The sequence below is a fragment of the Haliotis rufescens genome, unplaced genomic scaffold (assembly GCF_023055435.1).
Source record: "Haliotis rufescens isolate VD_foot unplaced genomic scaffold, xgHalRufe1.0.p SCAF_3, whole genome shotgun sequence".
NCBI lineage: Eukaryota > Metazoa > Mollusca > Gastropoda > Lepetellida > Haliotidae > Haliotis > Haliotis rufescens.
This window is the reverse complement of record NW_025964001.1, coordinates 64,099,274-64,114,260: the sequence shown is the minus strand read 5'-3', so window position 1 is coordinate 64,114,260 and position 14,987 is coordinate 64,099,274. Positions and strand designations below refer to the sequence as shown.

The 14,987-nt window shown below is 41.4% G+C and overlaps 1 protein-coding gene across 1 annotated transcript in view; it reads right to left on the bottom strand.

Annotated features, from left to right (window-relative positions):
* Positions 1-971: 971 nt before the first annotated feature.
* LOC124132396 (polypeptide N-acetylgalactosaminyltransferase 2-like) overlaps positions 972-14,987 on the bottom strand; it is a 59,701-nt gene continuing 45,685 nt past the window's right edge. The window contains exons 9-14 of the mRNA XM_046496290.2: positions 14,545-14,671; positions 14,094-14,186; positions 12,426-12,509; positions 9,005-9,131; positions 6,872-6,991; positions 972-2,987 (exon numbers count right to left, since the gene is read on the bottom strand). Coding sequence (XP_046352246.1) covers positions 2,829-2,987; positions 6,872-6,991; positions 9,005-9,131; positions 12,426-12,509; positions 14,094-14,186; positions 14,545-14,671 — 710 coding nt within the window. The 3' untranslated portion in view covers positions 972-2,828. The remainder of the gene's footprint in view (positions 2,988-6,871; positions 6,992-9,004; positions 9,132-12,425; positions 12,510-14,093; positions 14,187-14,544; positions 14,672-14,987) is intronic.

Sequence of the window (14,987 nt, the reverse complement as noted above, 5' to 3'; positions counted from 1 at the left end):
CAAACTAGGCTGGAATTCCGGAGTTAAATTTTGCCCAGACGAACGAGTATATGCACAGTCCAATAAAAATTGCGTTACGAACTAGACATCCGGTTCGTAAACACCATGGATTTCAACATGCAGATTTCGGTCGCCTGCAGGATTTGCAAAGCATGTGTGCCGCCAACTGGTCGTCCACAGATATTTTGCAAATTCTTTCATATTTTTTAGCCAATGGTGGCGCTATGATCGAGCCTGGAAATTGCAGCCTAGTTGGGCAAGGGTGGAAACAAGACTTTTAGAGTCAGTTACCTCCCTTACCTCGGGAAGATACCACCTGTGTAGGCATTCAGGTGACCTTGACATGACAGTGCTCTCTGATGTAGTGTAGTCAAGACAACTTGCTGCTTGTTTCTTAAATGTAGGGAACAGGGGTTTGAAATTGACCTAATATTCAATATTCATCCTTGTATGTTGGAACATCAGATTCAGGGGGCATCTCAAAAGTTACGTTTCAGAGATCACCCCTTCCAACTAAATTGTAAAAATGTTTTATTTGTTAAACCTGTGAAACATTTTATTTGTGGGCTTCAAAACTTGACCCGTATGCCCCCCATCCCATAAACTCAAGGAATTAAGATATGAACTTCACACATTGTACCCATGTTGGCAATTGAACCTAGGTCTTCAGCGTGACAAGCGAACACTTTCACCACTAGGCTACATCATCTTGTCCAAATACCAGAGTACCATCCAAACCTACCCACCAGTCATACCCATCCAATCTTCATCCTAACAGGTCTCATGTCACGGTTTGTCTATCAATAGGATTATTTAAACAGCTAGACAATAAACAAGGAAATCTTGTGGAAGACTATTTCTACTCTCCTACATGCAAGAACTTTAACATAGAAGTGATGTATGATTGTCAGATTGTCCTCTAATAATGATTAGTGATCAATATTCAATTCAGCCCCTTGTTAATTAAAATATCCTAACTAAGCAACAACATGATTATATTCGATAATAAAATAATCATTATCTAAAATTTATTTATAAAAAAGTTCAACATGAGACATAAAATCCAATGAAGACATCAGCAACAACATTGAACATGGGGAGGATGCTTAGACTCTCCACTCAACATGCTCCACTAATGAAGACATCAGCAACAACATTGAACATATGGGGAGAATGCTTAGACTCGCCACTCAACATGCTCCATCAATGACTATGTACCGACTACCTCAACACAATCTGACACGCTTGATAGTACACCGATCATTAAATTAATACATCATGTAAATCAACAACGAATCACACTTGAATATACAAGTATATAAAATATATCTGTGTCACATCTGTACGGGACTCAGTGTAATAATGGTCTTGTCAAGTCAAATAGGGTGTGGCTTTATCATAATACTTTAGGTATTTGGCAACACTGATAGAGTGCAGCTAGACTACAACCAAAAGTCTCCAACTAATAATTCCATAACACTTTGTGTACATTATTAATAAGTGGGTTAGATATACCAGTCAAAAGGAGTTAATATGGCTCTAGGGAGTCAGTGAGAATGGTTTTACGCAGCGTATTTGAAATATTCCAGCAATTCCGAGTGCGAAATCGGCAACACCGGAAGCCCTCGTTAAATCTCCAACATCATCATCCTCATCCAGCAATATCATGGCGGGGGACACCAGAAGTGGGCTTCACACACTGTACCCATGTGGGGAATCGACATGACGAATCGGCATGACAAGCGAACGCTGAACCACTAGGCTAACCCACCGCCCCATGACATACTATGGTAATATGAAAGAAATCCTGCCATGACAGATAACTATTGCAACATTAACTTCTTTTGAGTAGTATATTTCAAAACTGACACTTCATACGAGGCTGAAATTATTCATCAATGAAGCAAGATATTTAACTAGATAGCAAGGATACACTCCCTTCTGTATTGATACGCAAGATTCCATAGTGCTCTGTATCATCCATCAGAGGGTCTACCGATGTTTTGTTATCAAAAACTGATTTTGGAACAAACATTTTTCATTACGTCTAATATATGAAATTAGAATATATGTTGAACGGTACATAAGTCCATATTGCATCATGACTTCGGTGCGTCATTTCAGGCCTTAATTCTGTCACTATCAGACTTGCCAAAAAACGAAACAAATATCCTGAGACTATTTTCTGCTCATATGACTACAAACACGCTGACAAAATACAAGAATCATTACAAAAGAAATATTAAAATCTAATTAAAAATGGACATAAAAACCATATAAGTTCCATCAAAAAGGTCATGATGTCATGGTAGCATTAAGTTAAAATATTACCTGATTACATATATAATACGTAACCATGGTAACTGGATCACATTCATTATTTTGATTTCTAAATGTTTGGTATCACACATTGAGCAGTTACATCACATTAAGAATATAGTCTTCATATGCACTGTACCTGTTTGCTGTCAACATTACAGTAGTCAACCAAATAAGTGGCACTGTGATTGAAAAGTAGGTTTGTTTTGTAATAAGGTTTCAAAGCTGATACAGCTGGTACGATGTAAATCAGATTTTGTAACGAAAGATTTCTATGAAAGATGATGTGTAAATAAAGGAACAGATCCATTTCAGACTATTTCAGCATGGACTTGTGGATTTCATCTTCCAGACAACACAAAATGTTGGTATCAACACTAATTAAAAGTAAATAAAAGTTTCTTTAAAAAAATTCAACGTCACCAAAATCAAAGCAAACTCAGAATATTGCATAGAGAGTTGGACACGGAAAAAACTAACTATTGCATGTGATGAACTCCGTCCTGGAACTACCTCATATTGTTTAAAGTAAAAGACCATTTTTGAGAGGTTGAGGCCGGGTTACAGTGGTTGGCAGTGAGTCCTTCAGTCTGTACAACCTGACTGTCCAGACACAGATTGTTGGTCCTGTGCTTCAGCATCGTCTCTCCTTCAGTGCGATCCCACACCTGAAACAAACAGCCATGCCTTAGTTTGTTTGTTGCATTTGTTTACAGTTGGTGATACTCTAGGTGGCAACGCAGAGAGCAATACTCAAGCTACAATCCGCAGATAGCCATTCTAACTAATAAGCTAAAAATACTCATTTCCTCCGCCACTGTGACATGTCTGGCATTAGCCCCCGTGAACTATGTTCACTGCGAGGAAGTTGGTTGGTTTGTTGTTTAACGCTGCACTCAGCAACATTCCAGCTATATAGACAATCCAGTGTTTAATATCATGAGCATCGATCCACGCCATTGGGATCGATGACATGCATCAACCAAGTCAGCGAGCCTGACCACCTGATCCCATTAGTCGCCTCTTATGACAAGCATAGTCGCCTTTTACGGCAAGATGGGTTGCTGAAGACCTATTCTAACCCCGGATCTTCTAGGCTGGTTTGGGTGCCACTTGTAAATTGTGTTTTCACAATAATTCACCATATACCTTGTGCAAGTTCCTTTGTCAAGTGGTATACATCTTAATTAGGTAATTATGGTAACGGTTCTCAGACCACCCTGCATATCTCTTTTTGCAGAATGTGTAAACAGTTTCTGAGTTGTGCCCCAGAAGCGAATGCTACACGTATTTGAGCCTAAGTCAAGTCTCTTGCAAAGGAAACATGCTTAAAAAAATCCCAAACTATTAAAAGGCACAAGTTTACCACCAGGCCTATCTATGTGCCAAGTTTGGTGAAGAAATATTGTATGGTTTTCAAGATCTGCTCCGGAAACGAAAACTACAGCCATTTTCAGTGTAAGTCGAAGTTGTTGCAATGGAATAAAAAATTTTGATAAAAAAACAATCCAAACTAACAAAAGGCACCAGTTCCTCACTAGACCTATCTTTGTGTTTGGTTAAGATATCTATCATGGTTATTTAGTTCTGCTCCGGAAATGAAACATGCCGGACGGACGGACGGACAGACTGAAATATAGACAGAAGGACGGACAGACAGCACCCATTCCTATATCCCCCTTCCACTTCATGGTGGGGGTAATAACTTCTGATACCAATACTTAAGCTATATCACAGCAGATATCCCCAGAAAGCAATACTGAAGTAATGTTCATCCAATACCCATTTCAGTCAATCTATAACCTCAGCTGACCTGACCTGCCTGCTTAAAGGGGCACTGATCTAACGGACTGGTTGTTGCCTTTGTTATTGTTTTTCCCCCGTGAGTACCCGGATGATACGCAACGCAACTGAGCGTGACCAGAGACTGGGGTACCGTCTGCAAGGACAGCTAAATAAACTTGGAGGCTGGAGGCAATATTTGTTTTACGCATTTTTGAACACTGATTGGTTAACTGTGATCTATAAAGATTTCGACAAAGGGCGCATGTTAATTCATTTCTTCAGCCTAAACAAACAGACAAAAAGAACAAGGGAGCTCATCGGATGTCGTCATTTGGAAATACCCCAGATGGTTATAGTTTAATACTAAAAACAGTATCCATGCAGTGAAAGCATTTTCGGATTTCGGCTTGCATCGATAATACGATTACTACTCCCTTGTTGTCATCCACGTTTTCTCGTATAACCCTACACTTGTGTATTTGTCGTCATTCACTTGATGCTCAGTTAATGAATTTATTACAGGTACAATTAGTGGTAGCACCACTTATATTACCTGACAAAGGTTCCCATTTGGCATTTATTATGTCTGGGGTAATTATTCAATCTAAATCCAGGTTTGAAGTGAGGTGAAATGTGTGTTATGTAATATGCACGTGGCAGTCCAGCAAGAGATGAATGATCAGTTGATTTACTTTTTTTTGTAAATCAACGGATCGTTCCTAGTCATCAAAGGATTAACAGAAAATACGTTGATTGATTAATCACTGTTATCTTGCACAGTGGATATGTCAAGAGTGAGTGTTTACATGTCTAGGTTTACTAAAACAAAGGGAATACACTCATATCATGGCGCGAAGTGCCGATGTAAAAACAACATACTTTGTTCAAAGGGTTAACTGATAATACGTTGATTGATTGATCATTGTTATCTATCACTCAATGGAATTTTTAGGAACCGTGGACGCTATGAAAATAGTTGTCACGTGGGCTTTCTCAGCCGACCATTGAGACTTGACACCTATGTAAAACACCTGAAACAATCCAAGCGATCAGTTGAGAAACGAACACGGGTTATAATATCCCGAAACGATATATATCTTTTAAAATATTTGATTGTTACTGAGACACGTGACATCGAATAAGTTTCTTTGTACAGCTGCAGACGAGTGGGATATTGTTCCTTTGTGTGGATATTCGCGGATACATTCCTCGAACAAGGAAGCTGCCTAAAACTTATACATATAAATTTGGTAGGTTGTAATTATGATATCTGCATTTTGTTTTCCAGACCTTCATTTGAACCGATTCGTTCTTGTTTCTCTACGTCTTGGTTGGGAAATTCTTCAATGCGCGATAGTCGTTGTTGTCACAGGTCTTTTCCTTTGTAAGCGTGTATATATTACCGTCAATTTGTAAAATGTTATTCTCTCAGGCAATTTATAAAATGTGTAAATATTTCAGTCATTTTGACTAAAAAATCTGTCCAGATGGATCAAGACGATCAAAAGGGCCTACACACATCACAACAGATTATTATGTAGGATTAAAAGCCAAACAACTTAGAAATGTACTTTTCAACGTTACATTTTCAGTCTCTTGGTGATGACATTAAACATCAAAATGTTTGGAATTCGTTGTCATAATAATACAGATGGATATGTTTTTCAGTCACTTTATAAAATAACTGAATATTTAGACGTTTAATAAATGTGTTACACATTTGACAGTAAAAAAATATACACACTATAAAAAAGCATATGCTCAGGTGAAATATATACTTTGTGTTGCAAGTCAAAATAGTGTAAACGAAAATCGCAAAATTACCAAGCAAGTGACTTATCAAAACTTCGTCACCATTACCGATGCTACTCACAAAGATACCTACATTTCTTTATTATCTCGAAAACTGTATTTCATTTTGTTGATCAATGTGACCATACGCCCTTATTACTACCCATAAAAGTGACTGATGCGCTTACGAATGGCGCAGCAGAGGTCGCGAACTGGTCTAGATTTCTGCTATACATCCGGGTACTCACTGGGAAAAAACAATAACAAAGGCAACAACCAGTCCCGGGGAATTGCGTTAGATCAGTACCCCTTTAAGTTATGTATTTCTGAAATAAACTCATAAATCCTTTCACAAAGACTGAATGTTTCGCATCGTGATAACTTGGCCGTATCCCGGACCTATTCCTCTGAGATATCTCCACATATCAAGATCATTGGTAACATCTTGGCCAATCAGTTAATTTGGCATGTCATAGGGCATAGAGGTACACACAACGTCAGGCATTACTGAACTTTTAATCAAAGGGGAGGTAACTCTAGGTATCAAGAGAAGGACAGTATACACTGATTAGCTAGTATCAGTCATGAATTTGCAGTGCTACCAGATAACGACCATACCTGCTTCACTAACAATAAAGGGAGGTAACTGTAAAAGTATCAGGGAAGGTTAGAACACACAGATTGTTCAGAAGTCTCCATGATGTCTATTGCTACCATAAATTAGGCACACCTGATTTACTCAATGAAAAGGGAGGTAAGCATACCAGAGGCGGATCCAGAATTTTCAAGGGGGATGGGAGGGGCACATAATATCTAAGTCACAAAGTCACTTGAAATCAACATGTCTGAAAAAAGGGGGATCCACCACTGGCACACACTGATAAGTTGGAGCAAGTCTTGTGTTGTTTAGGCTAATATGACATATAAATAACATATATGAATGAATACATTCCACAGGCTTGGGGGTCTGGGTTACCTGTAGAATGTTGTCAGACTGGCACTGGAAGAGCTTGACAACAGTCCCAGGGGCATCGCCTGTGAGGGTGATACACAGGTCCAGGTGCTTGATGCTGCCATCCTTTGTCAATGAGAATTCCTGGAACACCACAGCATCTTCATGAACTTACAACTGACTTTGTATGAATAACTCATTTGAATTATTTACAGCAAAATCTGATGATTTAAGTTCACAACAGTATTAATATTTGCTTAACATGTTTGTGATGGATTGGATTATATGAAATAAATGTTAATGTTCCCTCATATGTTAGTTTGAAACATGCCTCTCATCTTCAATACATCAAATTTGGACAGAGTCGTGTGAATCATGTTTTATCCCATAGTGTATGATATTGTAGTGGAATTGTACGTGGATCAGACAAACTGGTTAGCAGCCATTGTGACCAGATGATTCCCATATTTGTCACCTCAGTGATCCTCATAGGGTGCTGTGGAACTGTTCTGTGAGTCTGTGTGTGTATACATAGTTTACTGCGGCAGTCAACAGTGTTAAGTCACATCACAGCCTGTGACAGAAGTAAGCCTATTCTGGTGATCACGGTGTCTGGTTCATTGATACTGAGTGAGATGAGTCCTATGCTATGTCCCAATATTCCAGCAGTGAGTGAGTGATCAAGTGAGTGAGTGATCAAGTGAGTGAGTGAGTGATCGTGTGAGTGGGTGAGTGAGTGAGTGAGTGAGTGAGTGAGTGAGTGAGTGAGTGAGTGAGTGAGTGAATGAATGAGTGAGTGAGTGAGTGGGTGGGTGGGTGGGTAGTTGGGTAAGTGAGTGGGATGGGTGAGTGGGTTCTGGGTGGGTGAGTGACTGAGTGGGTGGGTGTTCGGGCGAGTGAGTGAGTGACTGAGTGAGTGAGTGATCCCTTTTGCTGCAGTCTGCAAAATTCCAGCAATATTTAGGTGGATGCATGTGTGAGTTTGGTTGTTATGCTACAGTCTGCAATGTTCAACCTATATCACCGCAGCTTGTAAATGACTGAGTGGTGCGACAAGCACACAAGTGGTAGACTGGAGACATGGGCTCAGCACAGCCGGAGAACAACAACACAACATCAGCCAGTTCACACATCGTATCCACCAAAATCCTCAAGTGTGTTTGTAGTTTAACGCTGTACTCTGCAGTATTCCAGCTATATGACAGCTGCCTGTAATTAAACGAGTCTGGACCAGACAATCCAGTGATTGATATTGTGAGCACGATTCAGGTCTTCGGAGTACGATGACATTCAATCAATTGGTCGCATCTTACGACCAGCATGGGTTGCTGGGGATCTATTCTAACCGGAATCCCCATGGGGTAACAGAGGAAGAGAATGCACAAACTGGTCATTTCTTTCCTATTTTGGTGAGATTTGAGATGGAGGGAATATGAATGAGAGGCAGGTCATGACAACAGCGATGAGGATGAATGTGATCCTATGCATGATGGAGGAACAATGAAAGCATGAATATAGGGAGGTTTACAGAGTACACAAAACTAGTCTATGAGCAACACTATTTGCAAGCAGTGACATATAAAATACATCTGAAAAGCTTCTCCACAAATCATTACGTCTACACATGGCATAATGTGCTGATACCTGGATCTGCCAATATGGGTCTGTGGACAGGACAGCAATTCATATGGCAGTGACGGCTCAAGCTAAAGGAACTCTGGGACAAGTTATCTGCACTATGACTGTCTTAACTCCCATAATTTATATTAACTTCCATACTTTAACACAGATTTACAAATGACCTAGTGATCTAACAACTCTTCAAATTTGACCATGACCTAAATGCAAATTCAAAATGGCAGCTGTTTTTTGTCATTTCATAATTTACACATCTCAAAAAATCCTGAAAATTAATTTTGTCACATTTAAATGATCAGTGATACAAATAATTAAAGAATTTAAAGCTTGCCAATTTTTACAATCAAAGCCAAATTCTGAAAATATTTTCCACCAAACTATGATCTCCCCATTGTCTTCATCAAAAGCACCATGTACCAAAAGCACCCTCAATACCGCCAAGCAGCATGTATGTAGCTTGCATTCCGAGCTATCTAAGGCAGCCAATCATCACGCTCTGCAAGAAGTGGGTGTGTCTACCTGGTTGCCGCCGGCATTGTGACAGGGGTATATGCCGAGGGTCCCGTCAGCAAAGTGTCCCATGGTATCAATGCACTGGCCCGACTGTTGTATACTGCCAAAAGCTACGTCCTGGGTGTCAGGCACTCTGTGAAAGGAGGAGGCATGCGATGCTGTCAAACCTCACAATACCACGGCGGATATCATCCAGTTTGGACACACATGGCCTTTCTCCCTACCTAATATTGTATTCTGGGCACAATAATCAATCGTACAGTGGTATCCTGCTGCAAAACTCAGTTAACATTTCTGACACTAGTTTTGTTGTCCTTGGCAACGCAAGCAAAGAATGGTATTAGGTCTTGCCCTAAATGACTCAAATCTTAAATTTGAAAATTTAACTTGACCATTTTCATGTCTGAATTGATTTAATGTCCTGATACAATCTTCAAGGTTCAACTATCAAATGTAATTTTTGAGGACAAAATGAGCTTGTCAGTTTGAAATGTAAAATGTCAAATTTTGACAACAAAAGTTGGCAATCAACACGTTTCTGTATTCATCATTCCTGAAAATTTGTGAAATCAAAGAGAAATATATAAATATTTCAAATTCAATTTTCTCACCGAACCTTAAATAAATACCAACTAAAACCAGAATAATGTCATCGCCAATTCCCAAAAGAGTCAAATTGCTTAAAAATACTCCTATGAATATTTCATAGAGCACATGTGCACCCAAACTAAAAAACAAACAGAAAGGTGTGTCTAATATAAGCTGACTCATGTGGAACTCATGCATGAAACATCTTACTAATGTACAATAAGACAAGAGGTATACATGTGCTAGCAGGGTGGAGGTAACCGGGGACAACGACCTTGACGACAGGGTTCCCACAACTCCAGGAGTTCTGATTTCTGAATGTCAACCCCCTCAACTTCTATGGTATACATCACAGTTATCAGAAATACTAACTACCTAGGACTTTCAAACTATCACCTCAGCTATTCTCACTGTTACTCTTCATTCATTGTTAGTAAATGAGCTTGGTTTTCATTGAGAAAATACCACTTTTTGCGTTCTTAAACCTGGTCAAGGGAGATAATTCCGTAGTGTAACACAAGCTCCTCACAGCGATAGCCCGTTCGCGAAGCTCTCTATACTATCGCTGCCACCAGTCGAAACTCCCTACTGTGATAGGAGGCCACAACCATGCTTGGAGTTGAACTCGCAACCGAATGACCGTTATGTTTACAAACAAGTGACGACTGTCGTCACGCAGAATACACTTATCGTTGCTAAATTACTTTGTTTGTTTGTCAATTTGAATTTCTGTTTCATTAAAACTATCGTGTTATTGATATAGTAAGAATGTAAGGGAGAAGTTGGTTGATTTTCAGTTAGTCTGCAATCTCAAACCAATCTGATTATAAAAACAACACAGTAAATTCATCTGGAAAACATGGTCAGTTGTAATCCTTTTCAAAATGAAATATGATGGCATTCCCAAAGACATAAACAAAAGTATAAACGTCACTACATTTGGGGTTAGAGGACAAATTTCAAGATTCTTGTAATGACCACGCCCACACTGGTGGCAGCGATGTTACCGAGAGTGTAACGAAGGTGTCACGCGCTGGGAAGGACTTTGAGTGTAACATATTAAAGGGAGATAACTCTAGTTTGTGTAGCCCTTCTATTTTGAGGGGACACAAGCATATTTATACTTGTATGCAGCATTCTGTCTATAACAGCCATGTTTATAGTTGGGAAGGCAACTGAATGTACTTGAATTAGGATCTTTTTTACTTTGTTACTTTTACTTAGTTGTTATCTGTGGCTACAATTAATGTAACGAAAAAGGTATAAAGCCCTTTGAACAGTTTTTCAGTTACATCATGGCTTGACATCTAAAGGGGGATGGAAGCCTGAAATAATGTCGTTTAGACTTTTACCACCTGATATATGGGAATAGCTACATGGGAGTGACTGAAGTGCTAGTTATGGAAGGAGATACCAAGTACCAAGCCCTGTGTTTGATGCAAGCAGTGGGTGTTGGCACTGGTGATGAGGATGCTGTGGTGTGGAGGGGATGAGTACCGAGCCCTGTGTTTGATGCAAGCAGTGGGTGCTGGCACTGGTGATGAGGATGCTGTGGTGTGGAGGGGATGAGTACCGAGCCCTGTGTTTGATACAAGCCTGGATTGAGAGATGGGTTTCATACCAGCTTGGGTGCTGCATCTGACGAGGATGCTAGGGCTGGGTTGGGGTGGGTGGTGAATGGGGTGGGGGTGGAGGGTAGGGGGTAGAGGGTAGGGAGGGGATGAGTACCGAGCCATGTGTTTGATACAAGCCTGGATTGAGAGATGGGTTTCATACCAGCTTGGGTGCTGCATCTAACGAGGATGCTAGGGCTGGGTTGGGGTGGGTGGTGAATGGGGTTGGGGTGGGTGGTGAATGGGGTGGGGGTGGAGGGTAGGGGGTAGAGGGTAGGGAGGGGATGAGTACCGAGCCATGTGTTTGATACAAGCCTGGATTGAAAGATGGGTTTCATACCAGCTTGGGTGCTGCATCTGACGAGGATGCTAGGGCTGGGTTGGGGTGGGTGGTGAATGGGGTGGGGGTGGAGGGTAGGGGGTAGAGGGTGGGGAGGGGATCAGTACAGAGCCCCGTGTTTGTTACAAGCTGTGGGTGCTGCATCTGACGATGAGGATGCTATGGGGGTTGGTGTGGGGAGGGGATCAGTACCGAGCCCTGTGTTTGTTACAAGCTGTGGGTGCTGCATCTGACAATGAGGATGCTATGGGGGTTGGTGTGGGGAGGGGATCAGTACCGAGCCCTGTGTTTGTTACAAGCTGTGGGTGCTGCATCTGACGATGAGGATGCTATGGGGGTTGGTGTGGGGAGGGGATCAGTACCGAGCCCTGTGTTTGTTACAAGCTGTGGGTGCTGCATCTGACGATGAGGATGCTATGGGGGTTGGTGTGGGGAGGGGATCAGTACCGAGCCCTGTGTTTGTTACAAGCTGTGGGTGCTGCATCTGACGATGAGGATGCTATGGGGGTTGGTATGGGGAGGGGATCAGTACCGAGCCCTGTGTTTGTTACAAGCTGTGGGTGCTGCATCTGACAATGAGGATGCTACGGGGGGTGGTATGGAGAGGGGATCAGTACCGAGCCCCGTGTTTGTTACAAGCTGTGGGTGCTGCATCTGACGATGAGGATGGGAGAGGGAGATGATGAACAAACAACAAACTACATATCCCTCCTGGTTTGTGGGAACCCAATGTTGCCACGGTTACCAAAGATGATGACTGAAACTGATGCTGAAACATCACGTATGCCAAACAACTAATTCCAATGATATACAGCCAGCGCAACAATCATGACGAATACTCAGATGATGGGAAGGGATGTAAGAAGAGATCTGGAGCAATACTTACTTCAGTTCTGGGTAGACATTCTCTAGGAACCATTTAAATGGCTTACATTGCAACTGTTCCTTCAGCGCCAAACGTTTTGAAATACTGAAATAACAAAATCACACACATATGTCACAAAACCAAAGCATCTACAATTCTGTTTGCAGAAAGAATGGATTTCTTTGTGAAGAATTTGTTTGGGGCTTGCTCTAAATGTTTTGAATAATTTGAATTCATTGATAGATTTGATTTGTAAATTGTAAACAAGATAGAAACCAACAAGTTGACCATCTCTGATTATCCAGGGTACTATTTAACCTCCAAAGCTGGTTTCCAAGAAGATTGCCCTGGGGTGATATCAAGCAACTGGGGCACGGGTAGCCCAGTCGTCTAGGGCACCGCGATTCGCTGTGCAGAGTGGCGTCCCTTGGGCACGCCAGAAACCTATGATTGTGGGTTTGAATCCCGGTTCGCCCCGATTATGATTCTAGGTTTGTCAGCACCACACCTGTGCTCGTGGGTTTCACAGAAGTGGTAAACGTCTGAGACCTGCATCACTTCGGGCTTTCCTCCCACATTAAGCTGACACGCCCGTGATATAACTGGAATACTGTTAAAAGCGGCTTAAAACCCAACCCACTCACTCACTCACTATCAAGCAACTGCATCACAAAACTCTGGAGACCATTGTGATGTCATCAGTTACATCATAATCAAATGACATCATTAACCTGAAACTTGAAGCTGTATTGTTTAAACTCAACACACTGGTTATTACTGTTTACATGCAGGAAAAGTTGAAAGATTGTGGATGATAAATAGAACCTCACCCTTGTGTCGTTTTATATCAATTAAATCAAAACTTGTTGATAAAGGTGTAAAAATCGCCAGCATGCCAAAGATTTTCAGACATTTTCGACACAGTTGATCTATTTAATATCAACAGATACCCAGTGACATCGTCTCTATCTCCATTCTACAAAGACGAAGACCCTGGAACCATTCATCAGCAAAGTCTTAGCCTGAGCCTGGTTTAAATGACATGACGCTATCAACAGACATTGACGCTATCAATAGACAGTAAACAGAGAGAGTGAGTGAGTATGGTTTTACGCCGCTTTTAGCAATATTCTAGCTATATCACGGCGGGGCACACAAGAAATGGGCTTCACACATTTACCCACATGGGGATCGAACTAGGGTATTCGCGAGACTAGCAAATGCCTTAACCACTTGGCTATCCCACTGTCCTGTTTTCACAACAGTCCATTGATTTGATTAAATATATTGAGAGCTTCCACAAACAAGACCACAATTCTGAATATAGATGCATGCTGAACTTGTGTTCAGAAGAGACATTTTGATTGGTTGTTGATTTCAAGCTCATGTTCAAATTAAATTCTGTGCCAAGTAAGTGATAAGAGAGATACAGTTGTTGACATTATCTCCGAAGCGAAACTATCCAGGATGCAAGTTGGTGGCGGGGCAAAACTTCAAACCAGACTATGCAGGTCAGTTCTTCAGTTCCATGAAGTATATGTACTGAACAGTTCATCTGCTTGCACTACTCGTCTCTTCATGGTCCATACATGTACCTGGGATCTCCCTCAAACAACTACCTGGCCAGAGAACATTGGAAATCATTTCCATAATCCCTAAGGTACTAATTGTAGGTTGAGAATCACTTACTCTCCAAAGGGAATATTTTTGGCTGAGGGAACTGCTGCATAGTAGAACTGCTTATAGTCATCCATCCACACTTCAGCAGCTCGGCGTGTGTTCCTGGCAAACAGAGACATCATCATCATCATCATCATCATCATCATTGTCGTCATCATCGTTATACTATTCCTTCTATGTGATTGTCAGATTTGTAATTCTAAAATATCAATGTCATGTTGGCCATGCTCAATTTGTTTTAACTGTGGTGTGGTGTGGTGTGGTGTGGTGTGGTGTGGTGTGGTGTGGTGTGGTGTGGTGTGGTGTGGTGTGGTGTGGTGTGGTGTGGTGTGGTGGTGTGTGGTGGTGTGTGGTGGTGTGGTGTGCTGCGTGCTATGTGGCGTGGCGTGGTGTGGCTCGGCGTGGCATAGTATATGTGCCTTTAGTTAAGGTGATATAAAGACTGCGTTCTGCGCCGTACCTAGCAAACACATTGCCACTCCCCCCTGGGAAGGTGTAAGGGTGCTGCTTCCTGAACACATGTCCAACTCGACTGCATGGAATGATTTCTAGAGCACCATGGCACTGCCAGACTCGGAATGAGATCTCTGAAAAGGGAAACACACTGATTGTTAGGAAACACCATGGCAGGATCAAAAGGACATACCCAAATCCTAGGCAATCTTCTGCAAATCACTTAAGTTTTTCAAACGTTTCAGATGTTATTACGCCACCAAAGGATCCTTAACGAAAGGCACAAAAAGGGAGAGAACTTTGATTATCTCCCTTTGGACAACATACACATTGAGATGCGACACTAAGTCTACAGCACTCTTCAATAGCCATTGCTTATCCATGTTCAAGACAATGACATTTTCATCCTCATGCTGATAAAGACTGCAAAAATTAAATTCCTCCATTCAG